Source organism: Panthera pardus, unplaced genomic scaffold (assembly GCF_024362965.1).
Source record: "Panthera pardus isolate Hobbes unplaced genomic scaffold, ASM2436296v1 HiC_scaffold_18, whole genome shotgun sequence".
Classification (NCBI taxonomy): domain Eukaryota; kingdom Metazoa; phylum Chordata; class Mammalia; order Carnivora; family Felidae; genus Panthera; species Panthera pardus.
The window spans coordinates 4,409,809-4,436,033 of record NW_026526743.1 but is presented as its reverse complement, the minus strand read 5'-3'; the positions used below and the strand labels follow the sequence as shown (position 1 = coordinate 4,436,033).

The window sequence follows — 26,225 nt, the reverse complement described above, 5'->3', positions numbered from 1 at the left end:
CATTAATGTCACTAACCCCCAGCATGGGGACAAATGGAATCCTCCTATATAGTGTTGAAGAAGGGGTATGACATGAGAATAAATGCACTTATTTTCTCAGGAGACACCATTTTTAAAAGTTATTGATCGAGAGATGCAGCTAAGCAAATTGTGCCGTGAAAGATACAATTCGACACAGCACTTTTTTTTTTTTTTTAGATTTTTATTTTTAAGTAATCTCTACACCATAGGGCTCGAACCCACGACTCTGAGATCAAGAGTCACATGCTCCACTGACTGAACCGGCCAGGTGCCCATTGACACATCAAAAAAATTTTTTTTAATTTTTTCTTTAATGTTTATTTTTTTAGACAGAGACAGAGCATGAACGGGGGAGGGGAGAGAGAGAGGGAGACGCAGAATCCGAAGCAGGCTCCAGGCTCTGAGCTGTCAGCACAGAGCCCGACGCGGGGCTCGAACTCACGAACCGCGACATCATGACCTGAGCCGAAGTCTAATGCTAAGATTGAGCGCGTTTTCTCATGAATGGACACAGTAGAAGAAATTAAACGGACATTCAATGGAAAAAAAATAAATTGGATGTGACCACTGTAAAAACTATAGTGAAAATTAATAGCAAGAAACTGCGCTACAGTGCAGTCGGGAGGATTTGGCCGCGAGAGCGCTAACGCACTGCCACGCATAGTCAATTGCAGACCCAACCGGAAGAGGCCGACTTGACCTTGCGCGGGGTGGGCCTTGGGTGGGGCTACTGCTCTACTAACCAGCGGGAAGCGGAGAGGCTTTTCTTATCCCCACCCCTGCCCCCAAAGTTCAGCCAATGGGAAGCCAGCATACTTCCAAGCCTTCCCCCATTGGCCCCTTTTCTCCATTAAACGTGTGCCTCTCCCTTCCCTAGACTTGCCTACGGTTTTGTTGCAAGTTGTGTGCCCACAACTGCAATTCTCTTTTCTTCCCCAACGAACCCATTTTTGCTGGTAACGAAGCGGGCAGTTTTTCTTTTAAGGTTAACACATTTTACAATGTAAATGAAACACAGATCCTAACCGCAAGGAATCCCATAAGCGAATTCTACAAGAAGAAGAAACAACTGTTAAGGAGAACCAAAAACATCCGGGACGTACAAAGAAGGAGGGTATATAATTTAGATAACCTGTCATTTATTGCAGAAAATCCGGGAATGGTTTTCCGTGTGGTGACAATACACAAGTTGGGTTTCCAGAAAGCAGGCTCAGAGTGGGGCGGGGCGGGGGGCGGGTCAGGAATCCTCCTGACCAGGTCGGTTACCCTGGGAAGAGCCCGTGACCTCGGGCAAAATGCTCTCTCTGCACCGGCTTGTAATTTATCGGTGACTGGCTGAAATGTGAGCCCAGCTGTGCCCATCCCCACACAGGTGGATGCCAACACACCACACCGGTTGGCGACCCGTTTCTGTGGAAAACTATTCACTCAGGAATTGTCCCGGAGGTGTCCCTTCCTGAGAAGCCCTGAGCCCTCTAGCCAGCGGTTGCAGGAGCTGGCTGGAGGCGTCACTTGCAGATCTTGATCTCTGAATACTCGGTGGTGCTGGTGGCCTCCGGGTCCGGAAGGTTCCAGGGCTTCAGCCCATGGAAGGTGAGAGAAGCGTAGTAGGGCTCCTTTTCCTCCTCCGAGGAGGGAGCGGCCATGGCTGGGGGCGGGTGGTCTAGGGGGGTGCTTGACCGATCCTCATGCTGGTAACCCTGAATGGAGGGGAAAGAAGGGGGTCAAATTAGGATAACAGGAGCTGGCAGATAGCGAGGGGGACCCACGAGCAAGCCTGGAAGCTGGAAACCACTTAGTCTTTCATCATTCATTCCACAAGCATTGGCTGAGCCCCCATTCATTCATTCACTCACTCACTCATTCAATAAATACGTGAGAGTAAGAATGTCTCGTCCTTGGCAATCAATTGCCAGGCTCCTAGATGCCTCACCACAAGCCATCAGGGAGGCACTATTAGCCCCATTCATCAGGTGAAGAAACCGAGTCTAGGTAAATATTCCCAAATCACACATTCAGTTGTTGGTAGGGCCAAGACCAATGCCCAGGTCTCTCTGGCCCCAGTTCCTGCCCCCTTATGGAAGAGCTGTCCCGTGTCAGACCCTGGCTACTCAATGGGGAACAAAGTAGACCTCATCCATTACCTCCCACTAGCTTGCAGTCGGGGGCACTGACATTAAGGTAGTAGTCAATTATACTACTATCTAATAGCAAATCGAGATAGGATGCACAGAAATGGGGCGGGTGGTGGGAAAAGGACAGGGATTTGCGAAGAACCGAACTGTCCTTAGGGACCACTCCACATCTCAGAAATTTAGGCAAACTCTATAACAAAATTGTAGCACAGACATTAAAATCAATTAAAACCAATGTTGGGGCACCTGAGTGGCTCAGTCAGTTTAGCGTCCGACTCTTTTTTTTTTTTTTTTTTAATGTTTATTCATTTTTGAGAGGGGGGGGCAGAGCACGAGTAGGGGAGGGGCACCAAGAGGGAGGCACAGAATCCGAAGCAGGCTCCAGGCTGTCAGCACAGAGCCCGATGCAGGACTCGAACTCATGGACAGGGAGATCATGACCTGAGCCGAAGTCACATGCTTAACTGACTGAGCCACCCAGCATCTGACTCTTGATTTCGGCTCAGGTCATGATGATCTCACGGTTTGTGGGATCAACCCTGCGTCTGGTTCTGCACTGACCGTGCGGAACCTGCTTGGCATATTCTCTCTCTCTCTCTCTCTCTCTCTCTCTCTGCCCCTCCCCCGCTTGCACTCTTGTCTCTCTCTCTCTCAAAATAAATATATATATTTTTTCAATCAAAGGATATTGTGCGGTCAAGCGCTCACCACGCCCCAAACAGCTTATGTTAACAACGTGATTTCTGGTGAGGCCTCGGGCCACACAGTATCGGCTTGACCTCTAGAGGGGCTGGACACCAACAACAAAGATGAGCCATACAGGGGCTCCATGCCTATGTCACCAACCCTCCGATAGAAACCTGGACACGTGGCCAGGGTGAGCTCCCCTGGTGGGCGTCTAACAGATTTCAGTGAGTTCGGAGTCCTTCTGGTGAGCTATTGTAGCTGAGAGCGTCTTGGGGACCCCTGAACTTTGTAGTTGGCAATAATTATTTGCGGGGTGGGATCTCCCTGGCATCCTGTGTTAGGGAGGAGAGAGGGGAAGGAAGGGAAAGTGGGTCCGGGGTCCAGAGAGACCTGAGGAGGTGGGGGTGGGGAGGGTGCAGGGTCCACAGGAAGCTGGACAGGCTGTGCAAGGTGGACAGGCTCCACAAGGTGAGTCGGAGAGCAGAGGGGCAAGCGACTCCCATGTGGCTGGATTGGGTGACTGAGTTGATGGGGACCCCAGACCAAAAGCCTGTCCGAGCGCGATGACCATCTAAGTCTTCTAGGGTGTGGCCGTGGCCATCCCAGGGTGGTGGCCACATGGGACCCCGACGGACAGAGGGCTCAGCACTCACCCAGGAGATGGGACCCAACATGCAGGCGGCTTCCTTGCCACCAGCTGCTGTCTCTGGGGCCTGCTTCCTGCGGGTCTTCACTCTGCGGGGGAGGCCGGGACCTGTCAGCCTGGAGTGAGCCACTGCCCCCTGCTTAAGAGGCTGGCAAGGCTGAGCGCGGCCGGAGGAGGGGACGCACGGAGCCCGCCGGCCCGCGCAAACAGGAGTGATCAGGGCGGCATCAGCCCTCCTTTGATTCTCTGCCCCAGTGCCCCAATCTCGAAGCCTCGGCACCACCAGGGCTCCTCCCGCTGGGGCCGCCTGGGACCGTAGGACGCGGACCCCTTCCAACCCGCGCACCCGCCCTCTCTCCCAGGGACAACACTCACATGAAGAAGATGAGGCAAGGACAGAGACAGAGCAGGCCCCCGGCAGCCCCCAGAACGAATCCTCTCCCAAGCAGAGGCTGCGCTGCAGAGGAGTGAGGTTTCCGGTGAGTCCCCTCCAAGCCCCAGGCCGCTTGTGCCCCTGCCTCCCGCAAACTTGGGCTCTCATGCTCTTCATCCCCCAACCTGCAGAAAACCCGGACTCTGCCCCCCTCCTTCCTCCTCTCTCTCACCCCTTCCCATCCAGACCACGGCCCCACGCCCACCCAGACCGTCTTCTCTAGGATGCAGACTCCTTTCTCCCCCGTCTCTGCCCACCCTTCCCCCACAGCCCCCAGACCTGGCAGCAACACCAGGACGGCGGTGCTCTGGGCCCCGTGCTCATTCCGGGCCTCGCAGGCGAGTCTGAGGTCGGAGCGCAGCGGCCCCCTGAGGCTCAGGGAGCTGTTGGCCCAGGGCCCCTCGGAGCTGGAGGTGACGGTCCAGGAGGCGTCGCTGTGGTTCCCCTCCAACAGCCCCTCCCCCAGCCTCCAGCGCAGGGTGGGGGCCGGCCGGGCACGGGCGGAGCAGGTGCAGCCCAGCCCCTCGCCCTCCCAGGAGCAGGAGGGGCCGAGCAGCCGCGGGGGGCCTGCAGGGGGGTGGGAGGGGCAGGGTCAGCGACGCCTCTGCTCCCCAGGCCCCGGGCGTCCCGCCCCCCCCCCCGGGGGTCCCCACACTCACAGACCACAGAGAGACGCAGGGAGACGTGCTGCGAGCCCAGAGCGTGCTGAGCTCGGCAGGTGAATTCGCCTTCGTGGCCCGACTCCACTCGGGGCAGCTCCAGGACCCCGGGCTTCCAAGGCTGGGACGGGCTCAGAGTCTGGCTCCCCTGGGCCCAGCTCAGTGTGGCCGGAGGGTTGCTGTCGGCGACACAGACCAGGAGCACAGATTCCCCTTCCAGGACTGGAAGAGATGAGCCATTCCCCGGGTATTTCAGTTCTGGAGGAAGAGAGAGAAAGAGCGAGGGTGAGCACCCCCAGCCCAGGGCCGAGGCCTATTTCTCTCTCCTCTCCATTTTCCATAAGTTGGGAAGGGATCTCCACGGGTGGGTTTTTTGTGTGTGTGTGGTTTTTTTTTAATGTTTATTTATTTTTGAGAGAGAGAGAGAGAGTGCAAGTAGGGGAGGGCAGAGAGAGAGGGAGACAGAATCCAAAGCAGCCTCTGAGCTGTCAGCACAGAGCCCGACGCGGGTCTCGAACTCACGAACCGCGTGCTCATGACCTGAACCACCCAGGCGCGCCAACCACAAGTAGTTTTTAAGCAGCTTTATTGTGATATAATTCACATACCATGCAATTCCGTGTATATACCACTTAAAAAGGAGTCCTGCGGTGACCATTACCACAATCAGTTTCAGAACTTTTTCATCACCCCCAAAAAAGGCACCCCTCGGCTGCCTCCTCCGTTGCTCCCGTCCCCCAGCCCCTGGCAACCCCTAACCTACTTTCTGTCTCCACAGATCTGTCTATTCTGGACATTGTATCCAAATAGAATCATATACCACTGTGGGCTTTTGGTGCCTTGCGGTTTGATGTTTCCAAGGTTCACCGCCTTGTAGCACCTGTCAGCGCTACACTCCCTTTCTTTCTTTCCTTCTTTTTTTAAAATTTATTTATTTTGAGAGAGAATGAGCACGCGCAATCCAGCAACCATGTGAGAGCGGGCAAGGAGCGGAGAGAGAAGGAGAGAGAGAATCCCAATCCCCGTGCTGTCGGCACAGAACCCGTCGCAGGGCTCGGTCCCACGAACTGTGAGGTCATGAGCTGAACAGAAATCTACAGTTGGGTGCTTAACTGACTGAGCCACCCAGGCGCCCCAGTGCTGGACTCATTTCTATGGCAGAATCATGTTCATTGCATGGATGGGCCACGTTGTGTCTATCTGTCCATCCACCGATGGACACTGGCTTCTTCAAGGCACACGCCCTTCGCTACACTTCTCTCTCTTTCCCCAGCTGCTGAACACCCCTGGCTCAAGTGCCCAAACTTCGAATACCAAACCCTTCAAGGCTCTTCAGGACTTGACCTCTACCTCTTCACCTCCTTTCCCCCCGTTGTCTCAGGATGAGTGGGATGTCCACATTTTGCATTCTAAAAGTCACAAAGGAGGAAGGGGTGTTCTGAGAGAAGTCTCCCTTCCACGGTAACTAACGCTGCAGGCAACAAATTCCTCTCGTCAAAGGCAACACTTATTGCCAGTTTCTTGTGTGGCCTTCCAGAGCTATTCCATAGTAGCCTTATCTAGTAACATTGAAATACACGTCCCTAAAATCCCACAGTTTTGTTCCTGGGCATGAAATTCACAGTCCCATCCCCCCGGGGTACCCTGGCACCCTCCAGGAGCTGGTTAGAAAGGCAGAAGCATGGGGCGCCTGGATGGCTCTGTCGCTTAAGCCTCCAACTTCGGCTCAAGTTATGATCTCATGGTCATGAGTTCAGGCCCCCTGTCAGGCTCCCTGCTGTCAGCACAGAACCGGCTTCAGATCCTCTTTCCTCCTCTCTCTCTGCTCCTCCCCTGCTCACGCTCATGCGCACCTACCTGAGTGTTCTCTCTCTCAAAAGTAAACATAAAAAACAAAAAAAAGAATGCAGAACCAGAGGCCACACACGCCTCCTGAGTCACATCTGCATCGTCGCAAGATCCCTGAGAAATCTACGTGCCTTAAAGAAAGGCTCTTCTGCTGACAAGGGGAATGTTCCAAGCGGCATTATCATGAAAACTGAAAACCGTGGACAACTCAAGTGCCTGTTGGAAATGGAACGTGAGGGGCGCCTGGGGGGCTCAGTCGGTTGAACGTCCGACTTCAGCTCAGGTCATGATCTCATGGTTCGTGGGTTTAAGCCCTGAGTCCAGCTCCACAAATTGATGGTGTGGAGCCTGCTTGGGATCCTCTCTCTCTCTCTCTCTCTCTGCCCTCCCCCTCAAAAATAAACTGTGAGATAAACTGTATATAGAGATAGAGATAGAGATAGACGGATATATAAAAGAAAACATCACGCTAAGTGGAAGAAGCCAGACCAAAAGACCACATGCTGTAAGATTCCATTTATATAAAATATCCGGAAGAGGCAAGTTCACGGCCAAAGAAAGTTGATTAGTGGCCAGGGGCTGCAGGGAGCAGGAAATAGGGAGTTATTGCTAATGGGTACAGGGCTTTTTAGGGGGGGTGACGAGAATGCCTTGCAGCTACATACAGCGGTGGTTTCACAACATCACAAATGTCCTAAATGTCACCGAACTTGCTCACTTTGAAAGGGCTGATTTTATGGGACGGGAGCTGAATTTCAACTTAAAAAGATAACTCAGACGTCAGAGAGGAACACGTATGTTTCAGTCCTGTGTCACATAAGCTTTCAAAAACACTGGCAAGCAAACATCGTGTAGAGATTCCAACATATTTGGTAAAATGGTAAGAAAAAAAAGAAGATACGTGGATGTGTTAATTAACTAGATTGTGTGAATCCTTTAGCAGAGTAAACGTATATCAAACCTACACATATCGAATCTACCTATATCAAATCATCACGTTGTACACTTGAAATATATACAATTTATTCATCAATTATACCTTCGTCAAAAACAAAGTAAAATAGAGGCATTTGGGTGACTCAAGTGGTTAAGCATCTGACTCTTGATTTTGGCTTACGTCACGATCTCACAGTTTAGGAGATCGAGCCCCTCGTGGATCCTGCTTGGAATTCTCTCTCTCTCCCTCTCTCTCTCTGCTCCTCCCCCCACTCTGGCTCACTCGTGCTCTCTCTCTCTCTCAAAATAAATAAATAGGGGCGCCTGGGTGGCTCAGTCAGTTACGTGCCCGACTTTGCCTCAGGTCGTGATCTCACAGTTGGTGGGTTCAAGCCCCATGTTGGGCTCTGTGCTGACAGCTTAGAGCCTGGAGCCTGCTTCGGGTTCTGTGTCTCCCTCTCTGCCCCTCCCCTGCTCAACCTCAGTCTCTCTCTCTCCCTCAAAAAATAAATAAACATAAAACATTTGTAATAAATAAACTTTAAAGTAAAATTAAGTAGAAAGAATGATAACACAGCATCCCGTGTGATGGCTTTCTCTGAGGCCGGATGAAAGGGGCTGAAATTAGGAAGGAGCATTTAGGGTGTTCCAAAAGTGGGGTTGCTGTTCTTTTTTTTTTTTTTTTTAAGTACCTCTATGCCCAATGTGCAGCTCGAACTCACGATCCTGAGATCAAGAGTTGCACACTCCACCGACTGAGCCAGCCAGGCGCCCCTGTTCTAGTTCTTAACCTCGTCACTGACCACCAAGGTGTTCATTTTGTCGTGATAACGTGCAGGTATTTGACAAGTTGTCTTGGCGGCTAATGAATAGTAAGCGAAAACAATCCGTCACACAGCGAAAGGGAAGCCTCCTGACTCTGCTCTCGCTGTGCATCGCCCTGGCCCTCCCGGGTTGGCTTCGAGGCCCTTGGACCCACCTGTGCAATTCCCTCGGGAGATGCCGATGGTCAAGTTCTGTGGAGCATCTAGGACAGAGAGACACGGAGAGGAGTAGAGTCAAAGCTGGCCCTTCCCCCGCCGCCCGCCCCCAGGAGACGCAGAAATGGAAATAGAAACAGACAAGTCCCGTGTCCTCCCTGCAGCCCCTCGGAGCCCCCTGCCCCGCAGGCATCTGCAGACAACTGAGTCCTGCCCCTGCCCCCCTCCCCCCTCCCCCACTCTCACAGGAGACGTTGAGCGTAATGGTGCTTTGCGTGCTCACACCAGCCCTGGGGAAGGTCACATGACAGGTGAGGTTGGTGCCGTGGTCCTGCGGACGGGGGGTGAGCAGGAGCTCCGAGGAGTTATAGGCCTCCAGGTCCAGTCCCAGAGGTCCGAGCGCAGCTCCCGTCCAGGAGAGGGTGAGGGGGGTCACCCCATCACAGACCCCGGGCACAGAGCATGTGAGGTGGCTGGGAGAGCCAGACGCCAGGGGCTCCTCGATACGGATATCCGGGGTCTGTGTCAGCGCTGGAGAGGAGACACGAGACCAGAGGGGACCCCTCTGTGTGTGCCTCTGAAAGAGGCACCCCAACCCTAAATTGACCACGCTCCACTGCTCCCCCCTTAAAGGTGAGCACCGGGGGCGCCTGGGCGGGGGGGGGGGGGGGTGGGCTCAGTCGGTTAAGCATCTGACTTCAGCTCAGGTCGTGATCTCACGGTTCGGTTTGTGGGTTCGAGCCCCACATTGGGCAGGGCTCCACGCTGACAGTGTGGAGCCTGCTAGGGATTCTCTCTCTCTCTCTCTCTCTCTCTCTCAAAAATAAATAAATAAACTTTAAAAAAAAAAAAAAGGTGAGCAGCAGGAGGTCCGTGTCTGCCCTCGAAGACGTGCTCCCCCATCCCTGTCACGGACTCTCGGGGCCCCTCCATACCTCTTACAGTCACAGTGAGCAGGTCACTTTGGTAACTGCGTCTCATGGAACCTGTGTCCAGTTGAAAATAATACTTTCCACTGTCTCCCTTCTGGGCGTCTGTGATGTTCAGGGAGCAGTCCCTGTCCCCAGGGTCTCCGGCGAGGTGAAATGAAAATCTGTTCTTCCTCTTTGCGCCCTTGGCAGGCTTGTTTGTGGCCATGAGAACATCCCCTTTGGGGTTATAGGTTTTCCGGAACCAGGAGCCGTAAACAGGTGCAGAGGGGCTCCTGCGAACCCCGGGGTAGGAGACGGTGCAGGGAACGCGGACACACAGGCCCTCCTGCACCGTCACGGACTTCTGCACCTGCAGCTTGTACCCGGGATTCTCCTGCAGGGACCCTGGGGGCACACTGAGGCTCAGCGACAGTGACAGGCGAAGCCCCTGCCCGCCCCCCCCCCCCACCCCGACCCCGGCCCTCAACCCACTCACCTGCCCACAGCAGCGGCAGCAGCAACGGCAGCAGCATCCCTGGGGTCCCCGGGGGCCGGGCCCGCCACCGAACGGTCTGGCTTCTAGGCGTGCCTGTCTGTCCTGGAAGGAAGCTCTGACAGGAAGCTTCTTGTGGGGGAAGAAGTGGATAGTGACCATCCACAGAAGGGGAACCGCAGGAAGGGAACCGCAATGTCCCGGAGAATCCCTTCTTGCAACTTCTCCTTTCACAGAAGGCAGCAACAGGGCAGAAAGGGTTCAAGGCTGGGCCTCAACAGGGAAGGAGCCCTGTTCCAGCCTCGGGGGAGGGGGGGAAGGGCAGTCCTGGCAGTGGGGGCTCTCGGGGGAGTCAGTGAGTAAGGGCTCCAGGTGAGGTACTGGAGGCAGAATTCATCCTTTCTTTCTTTCTTTCTTTCTTTCTTTCTTTCTTTCTTTCTTTCTTTCTTTCCTTCTTTCTTTCTCCTTTTCTTTCCTCTTTCTTTCCTTCTTTTTCTTTCTTTCTCACTTTCCTTCCTCTTTCTTTCTTTCTTTCTTTCCTTCTTTCTTTCTCCTTTTCTTTCCTCTTTCTTTCCTTCTTTTTCTTTCTTTCTCACTTTCCTTCCTCTTTCTTTCTTTCTTTCTTTCCTTCTTTCTTTCTCCTTTTCTTTCCTCTTTCTTTCCTTCTTTTTCTTTCTTTCTCACTTTCCTTCCTCTTTCTTTCTTTCTTTCTTTCCTTCTTTCTTTCTCCTTTTCTTTCCTCTTTCTTTCCTTCTTTTTCTTTCTTTCTCACTTTCCTTCCTCTTTCTTTCTTTCTTTCTTTCTTTCCTTCTTTCTTTCTCCTTTTCTTTCCTCTTTCTTTCCTTCTTTTTCTTTCTTTCTCACTTTCCTTCCTCTTTCTTTCTTTCTTTCTTTCCTTCTTTCTTTCTCCTTTTCTTTCCTCTTTCTTTCCTTCTTTTTCTTTCTTTCTCACTTTCCTTCCTCTTTCTTTCTTTCTTTCTTTCCTTCTTTCTTTCTCCTTTTCTTTCCTCTTTCTTTCCTTCTTTTTCTTTCTTTCTCACTTTCCTTCCTCTTTCTTTCTTTCTTTCTTTCTTTCTTTCTTTCTTTCTTTCCTTCTTTCTTTCTCCTTTTCTTTCCTCTTTCTTTCCTTCTTTTTCTTTCTTTCTCACTTTCCTTCCTCTTTCTTTCTTTCTTTCCTTCTTTCTTTCTCCTTTTCTTTCCTCTTTCTTTCCTTCTTTTTCTTTCTTTCTCACTTTCTTTCCTCTTTCTTTCTTTCTTTCCCTTTTTCTTTTTTCTTTCTTTCTTTCCTTCTGTCTGTCTTCCTTTCTTTCACCAGGCAAACATCTGCTACATACAGAGACAAAGAGGAGAACCCAGTGCCCACCCCGCTCCCCAAGGGCACTCAGCCTCCCTGCTTGCCTCAGGCCACGTCTGTCTGTCCGTCTGTCTGCAGTCCACACACGCTCCGGGTTCCACGGTGAGAAGCAAGCAAGGGCACAGGGTCCCAAAAGGGCCTCACGCTTGGGGGGTGATGCCCTGAGGTTGCCATCTTGAAATGCTTAATAATTTTATCTTTGAATTTGTGCTTTGTAAGTGAAGCCCGAATGAGATAAGGAACACGAACTAGAGAAAATGAAACCTTGGGTCACACGCCGTCAAGCCTCCCCCACGCCCCCGCCTCCTCCTTCCCCGGGCCCCACTCCCACTCGCACGCCCCACCTGGGCACAGAGAGGGTCTGAGCCTTGCCGAGTGGAGAGGTGGGAGCCCTAGGCACCTGTGAAGGTCTACACTGCCCACCCCCCGGTGATGCCCACCTCCCAGTCAAGCCTGAGGGGCACTTGACCTTAACTAGTTGTTGGGGAAGGTCATCAAGAAGATACGGAGGTACCTGTGTGGCTCAGTTGGTTAAGCGTCTGACTCTTTTTTTTTTTTTTTAAATACTGTTTATTTTTGAGAGAGACAGACAGACAGACAGAGCATGAGCAGAGGAGGGGCAGAGAGAGAGGGAGACACAGAATCCGAAGCAGGCTCCAGGCTCTGAGCTGTCAGCACAGAGCCTGCATGGGATTCTGTCTCCCCCTCCCCCGCTCGTGCTTTTTCTCTCTCGTTCTCTCTCTCAAAATAAATATACTTTAAAAAAAAAAAAAAGATGTGACCACCAGTTGACCCGTGAGCTGGACCCAGGCCGTTGGAGGCTCCGCATCCCCTCCCCCGTCCTTGGAACGTGGGTCCTGCTTGCCTTTTCTGCTCCCAGAGTCCGCTCCAAGGACACAGCTTCGAGAACACCCGCAAGGTATAGGTGACTGGACACAGTTAAGGCCTCTCTTTATATAAACTTTAGGATCTGGAGGGCAGGGGGCGCCTGGGTGGCTCAATCGGTTAAGTGTCCAACTCCAGCTCAGGTCATGATCTCACGGCTCGTGAGTTCGAGCCCCCACCTTGGGCTCTGGGCTGACCACTCAGAGCCTGGAACCTGCTTCGATTCCGTGTCTCCCTCTCTCTCTCTGCCTCTCCCCTACTCCCCTGCTCGCTCGCTCTCTCTCTCTCTCTCTCTCGCTTTCGCTCTCGCTCTCGCTCCCTTTCTCTCAAAAATAAATAAGCATTAAAAAAAAAATTAGCCTTTAAGCAAAGAGAGGTCGGTCGCTCTTTGCCTGAGGGAGCCCTTGAGCCCTTGGAATGGGAGTGTCCCGCCTGATGAGAGTGCCCTGGTTTACCCGGGGGCCTTGGGCCACAGCACAAAGGCATTGGATCAGTTTGACTTCTGGGGGAGGGGGTTAGAATCTGAACAACCGAGGTCAGCCATGCTGGCGATCCTTGTCTACGTGGTTCGGTCAGTTAAACGTCCAATCCGGATTTCCGCTCAGGACGTGATCTCATGGTTCGTGAGTTCGAGCCCCGGATCGGGCTTGCGTCCACAATGCGGAGCCTGCTTGGGATTTTCTCTCTCTCTCTCTGCCCCTCCCCCTCCTCAAAATAAGTAATAAATTAAAAAAACAAAAACAAAAACAAAAGGAATTCATCGCTGACACCTCCAGAAGCTGGAAGTCTGAGATCCCGGTGTCGGCGGGGAGGATGCGTCCAGGCCTCTCTCCCGGCTTCTGGCTGCTGCAGGCCTGGCTTAGAGACCACACTCTCCCTGTGTCTTCCCATCAGCTTCTCTCAGTATGCTTATGCCTCTGTGTCTCACTTTCCTTTTCTTATAAGGACACTGGTCCTACTGGATTAGGGCCCACTCTCGTGACCTCACCTTAACTTGGTCACCTGTGAAGACCTGATTTCCAAATAAGACCACATTCACAAGTACTGGGGGGTAGGACTTGAAGATCTTGCGGGGGGGGGGGGGCAAGATAACAATGCACAGCAGGACCCATAAAACCCTGGACATCAAGACACCGGGGGCTCTCGATTGGCAAGGCTCCATGGGTGTTGTGACACGGTATCGCTAGGTACATTCGTCAGCTTTGGGCCCTAAAACACCACAGACGTGAAAGCCCAGAGATGGGGGGCTCAAACAGCAGGAACTGCATCTCTCACACTTCTGGAGGCAGTAAGGTGCCGGCCGGGGGAGGCCCAGCTTCCTGGCTTGCAGACGGCTGCCTTCTCGCTGTGTCCTCACGTGGTAGAGAGAGATCTTTGACGTCTCTTCTTTACTTTTTATTTATTTATCTATTTGTTTATTTATTTGAGAGAACAGCTGGGGGAGGGGCAGAGAGAGAGAGAGAGAGAGAATCCCAAGCAGACTCCGTGCTGAGCACAGAGCCCGACAAGCCGAGAGATCAAGATCATGGCCTCAGCTGAGGTCAAGAGTCCCAACGCTTAACCGACTGCACCATCCAGGCGCCCTTCTGGTGTTTCTTCTTATAAGAAAACTTTTCCTGTGGTTTCAGGTCCTCTTGTGGTTTTGTGACTTCACCGAACCTTAGTTACCTCCCTGTCCCCACATGATATGATACAGTCACATCAGGAGTTAGGGCTTCAACCCATGAATTTGGGGGACACACAATTCAGGCCACGGCACTGGGAGAATTAAGTGCTGTCCATATGACTCCACGAGGAGAGGAGAGAAGGAAGCGGGAGCCAGGTCTCTCCTGCCCGGTGCACCTTTCCCATTGTAGATTTTTATTTTATTTTACTTTATTTTATTTTATTTCATTTCATTTTATATATACTTTAACGTTTATTTATTTTGAGAGAGAGAGAGAGAGAGAGCACGAGCAAGGGAGGGGCAGAGGGAGAGAGGGAGACACAGAAGCCGAAGCAGGCTCCGGGCTCTGAGCTGTCAGCACAGAGCCCGACACGGGGCTTGAACTCGTGAACCGCGAGATCATGACCTGAACCGAGGTCAGACGCTCAACAGACTGAGCCCCGCAGATGCCCTGTATTTTTATATATTTTTATATTCTTATTGTAAGTAGGCCCCACACCTAAAGTGGGGCTCACACTCACAACCCCGAGATTAAGAGTCACACGTTCTACCAACTAAGCCAGTGAGGCGCCCCGACCATTGCAGATTTTAATCTGTAACCTTTTGTTGTTAAAAACCAGGGAGTACAGGGGCGCCTGGGTGGCTCAGTCAGTTAAGCGTCCGACTTCAGCTCAGGTCACGATCTCACGGTCCGTGAGTTCGAGCCCCTTGTCGGGCTCTGGCCCCAGAGCCTGGAGCCTGCTTCCGATTCTGTGTCTCCCTCTCTCTCTGCTCCTCCCCCTTTCATGCTCTGTCTCTCTCTGTCTCAAAAATAAATAAACGTTAAAAAAAATTAAAAAAAAAAAAAAAAAAAAAACCACGAGTACAACAAGGGCGCCTGGCTGGCTCAGTGGGTAGAGCATGCGTCCCTTGATCTCAGGGCTGTAAATTCGAGCCCCACTTGGGGGGGGGGGGGCAGAGATCACTTAAAAACAAAATATTTAAATACATACATACATACACCATGCATACAACAGTTTCCCTGCGTTCTTCAGGTCTTTCTAGTGACTCATCAAGCTGCAGGGTGGTCTTAGGGACCCCCGGAACATCTGTCTCCCTCCTCAGACGCGGGTGCAGGAAGCCAGGCAGGGGCGGCGCCCCGCGGCCTGGGTCTATCCGTCCGCAGACCACGGCTCGGCGCGCGCGCGCGGGGCGCCCCCTGGTGGACATGCGAGCTGCTCGCAGCGAGCCCCAGCCCCGAGCTCGCCTACCGGAAAACCACCGAGTTCATCGCAAATACAGAAAAGGAAACGGGATGTGCACAATCCGAAACCGCACAGAGAAAGCATCAGTTCCTTTTCATCTGTAACCAGGCCCTCACTTAACTCCTTAACCACTTGTCTCTCAAACATGAGGCGACTTGTCGCTTTAAATGGTCCCAGGACGTACCACAGGGACGCCGCACGGTGTCAGCAGAGCATGTCCCCACCCCCAGGCACGTAGACCCAAGGTCACTGTGTTCCTTGCCCATTGCTCCAATTGCCATTGTTACCGTATTGTCCACAGCCCGGCCTGGGTCCCACGGACAGCAGCCCTGAAGGGGTCTCCGGGGCAGGCCCTGTGGAGAGGGGACAGAGGACCGCCCGCCGTCTCCGACTCAGTCACTCTGCCTTGTCCTGGTCTGAGCCAGTTTTTCGATTTCTGCAGAATTGCAAGATGGGCCCCTCAGACTTCCCTCCTTTCAAATCAAGTAAGCAATTCCTTACTTTAACAATAGGCAAGCAGAAAGAATGAGGGTGAAGCGGCGAGCCCCTGGCAGGATCCCAGGGACCGGGGACCCCATGGCATTGACCCGGTATGGGTGCTGAGGACCGAGGAGTCACCCAATGCCAGACCGTGTCCAGTGGAAGAGAGAAACCCTAATTCCTTCTGTTCCCCAGAAGGCATCATTCGTTGCTTCTGGGTCTCCTTGGCCTAACAACCGAGTCCCGTTGCCTGGGTACAGAGGCCACCCTTCCTGAGACAAGTAACAGGGCACAGAGTCTGCCGGACGCACAATGAATAACACCCAAATGTGTGTGCGTGCGTGTACGTAGGCGTCAGTCTTGTGCGTTTGTTTTATCTGGACGTGTATGTGTCCATATCTGTGTGTCTGTCTGTGGGTGCACACGTCTGTGTCTCTGTGTGTTTTGTACTCATGTCCATATGGGGTGAGGATACCTATTTGTGTGTGTGTGTGTGTGTGTGTGTGTGTGTGTGTGTGTCTATATGTCTATTTGTGTGTGTGTGTGTCTATATGTCTATTTGTGTGTGTGTGTGTGTATGTCTATATGTCTGTGTGTGTGTGTGTCTATATGTTCACACGCTAGGTATTTGAAACCAGCCTCAGAAGTTAATATTGAGAGAGACCTTATACACCTTGGGTACCATGTTAGGTATCTGGATCATAAGGGTCCGACTTGCGCTCAGGTCACGATCTCCCGGTTCGTAGGTTCGAGCCCCGCGTCGGGCTCTGTGCTGCAGAGCCTGGAGCCCGATTTGGATTTATGTGTCTCTGCCCCTCCCCTGCTCACGCTGTGTCTCTCTCAAAATTGAATAAACTTTAAAAAAATTTTTTTTTAATAAATGAAATGTTTAAAAGCAGGAAAATTGGGGCTCCTGGGTGGCTCGGGCAGTTGAGCGTTCGACTTGGGCTCAGGTCCCGATCTCGCAGTTTGTGAGTTCGAGCCCCACGTCGGGCTCACCACTGTCAGCGTGTGAGCACAGAGCCCACTTTGGATCCTCTGTCCCTCTTGCCCCTCCCCCACTTGCACTCTCCCCAAAATAAATAAATATCTTTTTAAATTTTTTTTTCAACGTTTTTTATTTATTTTTGGGACAGAGAGAGACAGAGCATGAACGGGGGAGGGTCAGAGAGAGAGGGAGACACAGAATCGGAAACAGGCTCCAGGCTCCGAGCCATCAGCCCAGAGCCTGACGCGGGGCTCGAACTCACGGACCGCGAGATCGTGACCTGGCTGAAGTCGGACGCTTAACCGACTGCGCCACCCAGGCGCCCCAATAAATATCTTTTTAAAAAGCAGGAAATTTGTGGTTATAATAATGAAAATACTGAGTGGACCTCCAGAGCCTGATTACTCATTAGAGAAGACCCAGAAGTGGCTGCCCCCCGCCTCTGACTCGTTCTGCACAGCGAGACTCATTTCTTCGTCTTAAAAGGGGTATCTCTGTGCCTGATCTGTGTTACCAACGGTAACGTGCCTGTGAGCCCGAGCTGGGCCAGGGAGAGCTGAATCCTGAGCCGCTCACAGCCCTTGAACCCTGGAGTCCTGGGGCTGCCCCAGGTGAGTTCCGGGCATGCAGGTGAATTCACCTGTTGAGCTCCGGTACATAAGCTAGAGATTTGCAGGTGCAGAGTCAGTCGGGACCTCCCCAGACTCCTCCCAGGGTCTCGGCTGAGCTCCCTGGGGCTGAGGGCAGGGAGGGGCTCAGACCAGGGGCAGAGGCGGGACCTCTAAGACTAGAAAATGTGACAATGCCCAGGGAGAGATGGAGTGGGTGGCGAGGGGGTGGGGCTGAGAGGGCGTTTCTTTCTTTCTCCTCCCCCAGACAGAAAATCAGAGAAAACGCCACATTCCAGGGGGAGGATTCAAGAAGGCAGAGTATGTAACAGACAGAATGGTGGCCCCCAAAGATGTCCACGTGCTAATCCCTAGAGCCTGTGAATGTGTGAGCTTGCAGGGCAAAGGGGACTTTGCAGGTGTCATGAGGTTAAAGATCTCGGGACGGAGAGGTTATCCAGGTGTAGCCTAAGTGTAATCACAAGTCTGTAAGAAGGACGCAGAGGGAGATGTGACTACAGACGGGATAGGAGGGGATGTGATGACAAAAGAGACTGTAGTGACGCCATCGGTCCAGAAGTGCTGGCGACCACCGGGAACCTCAAGAAGCAAGGAACAGATTCTCCCCCTAGAACGTCCAGAAAGAACCAACCCTTGGCGACACCTTGATTTCAGCCTCGTGAGACTCAGTTGGGACCTTTGGACTGCAGAACTGTAAGCGAATGCATTCGTTTTGTCTGAGCCACTACGTGTAAGTTTAACCCCTGCTCCCTTGAGAGGCTCCAGGGGAGGATCCACCTCCTGGCCTTTCCTAGCTTCTAGAACTGCGTTCTGTGCCTCGCGGCCCCTTCCTCCATCGTCAAAGCCAGGGGTGCGGCAACTTCTCCCTCTTAATCTGCCTTGAGCTGCTTTTCTTCTGTGTTCGATCTCCCTTTGCTTTGGAGATTGTTTCCAAACTCCTCTTATAGGAATGTTTGTAGGGGCGGGGCTCCTGGGTGGCCCAGCGGGTTAAGCGTCCAACTCTTGATTTCGGCTCAGGTCACGACCTCACGGTTCATTGGATTCAGCCCAGCGTCAGGCTCCATGCTGACAACACAGAGCCTGCTTGGGATTCTCTCTCTCCCTCTCTCTTTCCCTCCTCTGCTCTCTCTTTCTCAAAAATAAATAAACTTTTAAAAAATGAATAAATAAAACAAGGAAGGAGGGGTGCCTGGGTGGCTCAGTTGGTTGGGCGTCTGACTTCCGCTCGGGTCATGGTCTCGAGGTCCGTGAGTTCGAGCCCCGCATCGGGCTCTGTGCTGATTGCTCAGAGCCTGGAGCCTGCTTCAGGTTCTGTGTCGCCCTCTCTCTGCTCCTCCCCTGCTTGCACTCTGTCTCTCTCTCAAAAATAAATAAACATTTTAAAAATTAAATAAAAAAAAATAGAACAGGAAAGGAGGTAGGATGAGTTATCTGTTCTCCAACAACATGGCCTGATTTCCCGGGGGCTATGAAATAGCCCCTCTTCTTCCTGGACAGTCCATCCTTGCCAGCCAGAGACAGTAAGAAGTGATTCCACTGAAGAAGCAGAGATCACTCCTATAAGTCAGGAGAGAGAGAGATTCGGTACCTTCAAGGTTTGCATTGTGACCTTCTTTGTTATCAGCACTTAGAGAAAATTATGAAATGGACTTGTTTTTTGTCTTACCTTATTAAGGCCAAAGAGTGACCTTGACTGATGTTTATGTTCTGCGGGCTTGTTTCTGTCCCGCAAGAGAACAGCCCAGCCCAGCCAGGATATCGAGAGCTCATTCTGGGGGTGCCTGGGTGGCTTAGTCAGTTAAGCGTCTGGCTTCGGCCCAAGTTATGCTCTCATGGTTCGTGAGTTTGAGCCCCACATCGGGCTCTGTGCTGACAGCTGGGAGCCTGGAGACTGCTTTGGGTTCTCGGTCTCCCTCTCTCTCGGCCCCTGCCCAGCTCACTCTCTCTCTCTCTCACTCTCTCTCTCTCTCTGTCTCAAAAATAAAAAAAAAACATTAAAAAAAAAGTTTTAAAAGGGCTCATTTTCTTTCTCAGCACATCTATGTTCTTACAAATTCCGTTTTTTTTTTTTTTTGTTTTTTTTTTTTTGAGAGGAGAGAGAGAGAGAGAAGGAGAGACAGCCCAAGCAGGGGAGAGGGGCAGTAGGGGAGAGAATCTTAAGCAGGATCCATTCTCAGTGCAGAGCCTGACGCAGGACTCGATCCCAGGACCCTGGCATCATGACCTGAACCAAAATCAAGAGTCAAACGCTCAACTGACTGAGCCACCCAGGTGCCCCTATTCTTACAAATTCTTGCAAAGCACTGCAAACTGTGGGGCTTAAAATAACAGAAATTTATTCTCTCTGGGAGCTCTGGGAGCTAGAAGTCTGAAATCATGGTATGGACTGGGCTGTGTTCTCTCTGAAGCCTCTAGGGAAGGTTCTTCCAGTTTCTGGTGGTTGCCAGCAATCCCAGGCTCGTGACGTCATCACTTCATTTCTGACTCTGTCTTTGAACGACGTGCCTCCCTGCATGTCTGTCTCTGTGTTTCTTTTTCTTCCTATAAATATAAATACACCGGTCGTGTTGGGTTAATCACTCACCCTCCTGTGATAGGACCTCACCTTTTTTTTTTTTCATTTTTTAAAATGTCTGTTGTTGTTGTTTTTTTTAGGGGGGGAGGGGCAGAGGGAGAAAAAGAGAATCGGAAGCAGGCTCTGCGCCATCAGCACAGAGCTTGATGGGGGCTCGAACTCACGGACCTTGAGATCATGGCCTGAGCCAAAGTCAGACACTCAATCGACTGAGCCACCCAGGCGCCCGGGGTGGGGGGGTGGGGGGGTGGGGGGGACTCATCTTAACCGATTACATCTGCGATGACTCTATTTCCAAATAAGGTCACATTCTGAGGTTCGAGAAGGACATGAATTTGGGAGGAGAGGGGGAAACGCTCTCCAACCCAGTACACTTGGTCGCATGGCCATAGGGAACCCCATGGGGTGTCGTGGCGTCACCCTGACCGTTCACGGTGAGATCACAGAGCAGGAGACGCAGATGATAGGGCACCTGGGACACCTGTTAATGCAGCTGACCCGTGCGCTCTGGCCTCGTTAGATCCCTTCTCTTGAGGGAAGAGATTCTGAAGCCGGGAATCTCAACGCCCGACCTTCAAAATGCATCAAGTTCAGCACTGAAGAGCTGGTACCTCTCCACGACTGCTATCGGCCAGCTCACTTCAGTTTCCTTCCGCGTTCTTGTTGCAACCAGGATGCAGTTCATAACATGAAAATGATTTAGGGGCGCCTGGGTGCCTCAGTCAGTTAAGCATCTGACCCTGGATTTCGGCTCAGGTCATGATCTCACGGTTCGCGAGTTCAAGCCCTGCCTCAGGCTCTGTGCTAACAGTGTGGAGTCTGCTTGGGACTCTCTCTCTCTCCCTCTCTCTGCTCCTCCGCCTCCCCGCTTTCTCAGAGTAAATATACTTCAAAAAAAAAAAAAAAGAGGAAAATGATTTATTTACTTGTCTAATTATTCCACTGACCCAGACACAGGGTCTCACTCTAGGTCCAGCCCGGACTCCACCCCTGACTGGTGTCTGGATGGGCCCTGGTTCTCGCCTGAGGATTTCACGCTGGGCTTTCCCTGCCCTCCACCAAAGCAAAGGGAGCTGCGCTCACTCCTACAAGCGTGATGCAGAGGAAAAGCCTCTGGGCTGGGAATCAGAATCATTGGACTCTATTCAGAGATCCTCCTAGAGGGTAGAAATGTGGCTTTGACGATCCACTACCCTGCTCTGGTCCTCAGTTTTCTCTCCTGTAAAATGGGAATTTGTATCCATTGATTTAACAATCATACCAGGCCCCCGCTGAATGCTTTACAGATATCAACTCGTTTAATGCTCACGACAACCCTGTGCAGTGGGTGCTATTTTCCCATTTTATAGCATTGGGAAACTGAGGCACGGAGAGGCTAAGCAAGCTCCCCAAAATAACACGGCCAGCTGGGGGCAGGGTGGGATTCCACCCGGGCTGTCCTGTATACTACGCCAGCCTCTTAAGCCCTAGGCGGGGAGGCGTCCCTGTGGTGGCGGGGTCGCGACTGTGGCTTCTTGTCTGTCCTCCCCACCGGGATGCGAGCTCTGGGAGCAGCGACCCCGTCTGGGGCACAGAGAGAGGCATCGGCTGAACACTGCAGAATAAGAAGGGAGGGGTGGGGCTCAGGATGGCCGCATCCCTTGCCGGCCTCCCAAGCCTCCCCACCGCGCTCTGCTCCGGGAGCTGTCTTCCTGGCGGGGCCTCCAGTCCCAGCGAACGGATCCTCTGGGCGACGCTGGACCAGAAGGAAACCCGGGCCTGGAAGGTCGGACTGAGCCGAGCCCGCTCGCGGCGGGACACGGGCGCCACCTGGCGGCGGAGTCCCGCCAACGCAGCGCCGCCGAGAGACGGGGGTTCGCTCTGGGAGAGGCTCTCAGAACGTTCCCGGCGGTGGTCCGGAAAGCAGTGCGAAGCTGGGGACCCTCTGTTGGCTTCCAGACCTTTCTGACCGTGATGCACAGCAAGAAATCATCTCACATCACCATAGTTTCTGGAAATGCCACCCTGTACGGCATGATTTTTTTTTTTTAACGTTTTATTTATTTTTGAGACAGGGAGAGACACAGCTATGAACAGGGGAGGGTCAGAGAGAGGGAGACACAGAATCTGAAACAGGCTCCAGGCTCTGAGCTGTCAGCACAGCGCCCGACGCGGGGCTCGAACTCACGGAACGCGAGATCATGACCTGAGCCGAAGTCGGCTGCTCAACCGACTGAGCCACCCAGGCGCCCCCGGCATGATTTTTTTATACTGTTCCTGTCTTTCAACGCTGGTCAGAATCCTTTAAATTGATTCCTTGACTCTATAACGGGCGCCCTGCTGCGCCATTCTTCTCCGCCCCCCCCCCCCCCCCCCCCCCCCCCCCCCCGCCAGCTCGCAAAGAAAGATTACGATGGAGCAAAGGTGAGCACCCAGGCCGGACTCCCTCCAAACCCAGGGTGATCTCCCTCCATGTCACGCCGCCGCCTCTAGGGTCCCTGCCTGCTATCCCCTGACTTCCAGACAAGGAACCTGGGTTCGGGGAGGTGAAGACACTTGTTCAGTCCACACAGCGGTGGACTGCCAGCTTCTGCCTCACTTCTCCAGGAGAAAAACCACTAAATGCTCCTAATTTTACTGTTGAGCAAAGCTTAATTTAGTCCTTTCTCCATTTCAGCCAACACGATTGAGCTGCCCTGGCCTCCTGTTTTCCTGTAACGTACGATGGAAATTAAAGGCGTGGCAAAGCAGGCCTAAAATTCATTACATCACAAAATGAGTCTGAGGTGGAGATAAAGAGTCTGTGTTTATTCTCCATCGTGCAAACAAACCCACTTAAATAGATGTAGAGGCGACAAGTAAAATATGAACATCATCTTCTGGGCAGCCGTAGTCAGGGACCGTCCAGGCCAAAGTCCATGGGGCGGGAACCCAAGACAGGAGTTAGCACTGAAATGCTAGGTGAACTTGAACTTAGGCCTCGACATTTGCACTTTTCCTGCCAGGTAGCAACCATCGGTCAGGAGCGCTTCCTATTTTTCCCTTTTTTTTTTTTTTTTTTGAGCTTATTTATTTTGAGAGAGCGTGCAGGCAGCTGCTTCAGATCCTCTGTCCCCTTTTCTCTCTACGCTCTCTCTCTCTCACAAAAATAAACATTTTAAAAAATGGGGTGAGGGGAATGTGAAGTAACTGCCTAATGGGCATGGAGTGATGGGAGTGTTCTGGAACTAGGTAGAGGGGGTGGTTGCACAACATTGTGAATGTACCAAACGCCAGTGAATTGTTCACTTTCAAATGATCAGTTTTAGGGGCGCCGGGGTGGCTCAGTCGGTTAAGCGTCGACTCTTGGTTTCGGCTCAGGTCACCATTTCGTGGTTCGTGATTTTGAGCCTTGCACTTGCATCGGGCTCTGTGCTGACGGTGAGGAGTCTGCTTGGGATCCTCTGTCTCTGCCTCTCTCTCTCTCTCTCTCTCTCTCTCTGCCCCTCCCCCACTCTCACTCTCTCAAAATAAAGTTTAAAAAAATTATAAAAGTGTTTAATAAAACAAAATTCAGACCTGGTCAGGAGAAACTTTGTTAGCAAGGATTATTACAAGGTGGAGGAGAGTTCAGGCTGAGAATGAACTACAGTTCCAGATTCTGGGGTGCGGGGCAGGGGGGAGGCGCGGCTTCACCGAGGTTCGGTTAACAAACATTTTGTTCTGATGGATCAGTGGGACAAAACAGTTCAGCTAATCGTTTATGGGTCCCATCCCCACCCCCCCCAAAAAGGGTGGGGAATTTGAAGGGGCTGTGCATGGCCCTGTCTTAGGTTAACAAGGGGGTCATCGGTGGGGGCTGGGGGTGGGGTCTTCTTATCTAAATCATGGGGAAGATGGCTTCTTTGCGATAAGCCAGTTCCTGGAACGCAAAAGCCGAGGGAGGATTCTTAACCATAGCTGTCTTCCAGATGCACAAGGCTCAGCTAGACTTCAGCACTGTCATAAGTAAAGATGGAGAAGGAGAAAAGCTGACTCTGAGAAGCTCTAAGGACTGGCCAGCCCTCAGGTGAGATTTCAGCCCCAACTCACAACGCTTGGATGGCCCCAAATCTCCAGATTTGAATTTAAGTGGCACTAAATACTAATACAGGAGTTCTCAAACTTTTTGGTCTCAGGACCCCCTTTGTACTCGTAAAGAAATATCAGCGGCCACAAAGAACTTTTGTTTGCTTGGGCCGTATCTATCCATCTTTACAATTTTAGCAATTAAAAGTGCAAAACTTTTAAAATTTTTTTCCAACATTGATTTAATTTTGAGAGAGGGACAGACAGAATGTGAGCAGGTGAGGGGGCAGAGAGAGAGGGAGACACAGAATTGGAAGCAGGCTCCAGGCTCTGAGCCGTCAGCACGGGGCCGATGCAGGGCTCGGACTCACAAACAGTGAGAGCACGACCTGAGTGAAGTCGGAGGCTTAACTGAGCCACCCGGGCGCCCCCAAATTGCAAAACTTTTATTTTTTTATTTTTATTTTTTTTTTAATTTTTTTAACGTTTATTTATTTTTGAGACAGAGAGAGACAGAGCATGAACAGGTGAGGAGCAGAGAGGGAGGGAGACACAGAATCCGAAACAGGCTCCAGGCTCTGAACTGTCAGCACAGAGCCCGACGTGGGGCTCGAACTCACGGACCGTGAGATCATGACCTGAGCCGAAGTCGGACGCTCAACCGACCAAGCCACCCAGGCGCCCCTTGCAAAACTTTTAAATCACAGGAATACACAAGCACATATTGGATCAGCTGTCAGACCATTGATGTCATCACACATCACATAACCTCAGGAAAACTCCAAATTTTGGTGGGGGGCGGAGGCAAATAACATTTTGGTATTATTATGAAAAGAACTGTAACCATGCAAATCCCCTGAAAGGGTCTTGGGGATCCCGAGGCCACCAGACAACACCGCTGAACTAGAAACCCCTGCATTCCTGACTGACCCTTGCTGAGCTTTCGAGTTTTATCTTATTGACCATAGTCCCTAACATCGATTTTTCTCTTATTATAGTAATAGGACCACCTAGGTTCTCGCTGGGAAAATGGCCACCCATCTAGAGACTACATTTCCCAGGCTCCCTTGCAGGTAAGCTTGACCATGTGACTAAATTCCGCTCAAAGGAAAGGCACAGAAAAGATGTAGAAAATGCCCAGCTCTTGTCCTTAAGAGGCGACATGCTCTCCAATATCCCTGTCCCCCTTCCTGCTTGCAGTAACGAGGTCGTGGTGGTGGTGACTTCCCTTCAACTGGGTTGAACAAGGAAACACCTTATTTTTAATTTTTTTTTTAAGTTTTATCTATTTTGAGAGAGACAGAGCGAGTGGGGGAAGGGTAGAGAGAGAGGGAGACAGAGAATCCCAAGCAGGCTCCACACTGCCAGCGCAGAGCCCGATGCGGGGCTCAAACCCTGAAACCATGAGATCATGACCTGAGCCGAAACCTAGAGCTGGAGGTTTAACCGGCTAAACCACCCAGGTGCCCCAGGAAGGAAACTCCTTGGAATAACGGTTCCCCAGGTGTGGTCCCCGGATGAGCAGCAGCTAGGTCCCCTGGGATTTTGTGAGAAAGGAAAATTCTCAGGCTCCATCCAAGACCTACTGAATCAGAAACTCTGGGGTTTAGGATCCAGCAATCTGTGTTACAAAAAGGCCTCCAGGAGGGGTGCCTGGGTGGCTCAGTCGGTTAAGTGTCTGACTTCAGTTCAGGTCATGATCTCACGGTTCGTGAGCTCGAGCCCCGCATCATGTTCTGTGCTGACAGCTCGGAACCTGGAGCCTGCTTCGGATTCTGGGTCTCCCTCCCTCTCTGCCCCTCCCCCACTCATGCTCTTTCTGTCAAAAACAAATAAACATTAAAAACATTTTTTAACCCATCTTCTATCTTATTAAAGCGTCTGTTATTTGGTCTTTAGTAAATGAAATCAATGTCTTTTTTTTTTTTTTTAAAGTAGGCTCCACACCCAACATGAGGCTTCAACTCATGACCCTGAGATTAGGAGTCGGGTATTCTATCAACTCAGCCAGCCAGGTGCCCCTCAAATCAGTATCTTAATTAAAAATATATTTAAAAACACCCCTTGATTTTTTTTTGAATTAAGAATTTTAGGCATGTATCTCGGGCGCCTGGGTGGCTCAGTTGGTTAAACGTCCAACTTCGGCTCAGGTCATGATCTCGCAGTTCACGGGCTTGAGCCCTGCGTGGGGCTCTGTGCTGACAGCTCGGAGCCTGGAGCCTGCTTCCGATTCTGTGTCTCCCTCTCTCTTTGCTCCCCCACTCCCGCTCGTGCTCTTTCTCTCTCTCAAAAATAAACATTTAAAAAAGAAAAAAAAAGAATTTTAGGCATACATCTCACAACCATCAGGATGGCCGCTATTAAAAACACACAAAATAAATATTGGCAAGGACGTGGAGAAATTGGAAACTTTGTGTACTGTTTGCGGGAACGAAAAATGGTACGGCTGCTGTGGATGTTAGGCATTTCCCAAGAAAATTAAAAATGAAATTACCAAAAAAAAAAAAAAAATGCAATTACCATATGATCCTTTGGCATAAAACTTTAGGGCATGGAATGGTATATAATACACGCAGAATCATACACTAATTTTCTTTTTGTGACTGACTTATTTCACTTAGCATAATGT

The 26,225-nt window shown here is 51.6% G+C and overlaps 1 protein-coding gene and 1 long non-coding RNA gene across 4 annotated transcripts; one reads left to right on the top strand and one right to left on the bottom strand.

Annotated features, from left to right (window-relative positions):
* Positions 1-1,131: 1,131 nt before the first annotated feature.
* Positions 1,132-9,950, bottom strand: LOC109253029 (sialic acid-binding Ig-like lectin 5). Of its 2 annotated transcripts, none has more exons than XM_019425586.2 (9): positions 9,753-9,947; positions 9,281-9,661; positions 8,592-8,876; positions 8,345-8,392; positions 4,582-4,839; positions 4,202-4,489; positions 3,865-3,946; positions 3,497-3,578; positions 1,132-1,721 (listed from the first exon to the last, which is right to left on the bottom strand). In XM_019425586.2, exons 1-9 carry the CDS (start codon positions 9,787-9,789, stop codon positions 1,530-1,532), a joined length of 1,653 nt encoding a protein of 550 aa, XP_019281131.2. In that variant the 5' UTR covers positions 9,790-9,947; the 3' UTR covers positions 1,132-1,529. The 2 variants fall into 2 exon arrangements, with proteins under 2 accessions (XP_019281131.2, XP_019281132.2); XM_019425587.2 differs by having other exon boundaries at positions 1,596-1,721; positions 3,865-3,941; positions 9,753-9,950.
* Positions 9,951-14,908: 4,958 nt separating this feature from the next.
* Positions 14,909-18,141, top strand: LOC109253030 (uncharacterized). Of its 2 annotated transcripts, none has more exons than XR_002074212.2 (3): positions 14,909-15,383; positions 16,717-16,977; positions 17,243-18,141. It is a non-coding gene; the product is annotated as an uncharacterized LOC109253030 (long non-coding RNA). The 2 variants fall into 2 exon arrangements; XR_002074211.2 differs by having other exon boundaries at positions 16,714-16,977.
* Positions 18,142-26,225: the final 8,084 nt, after the last annotated feature.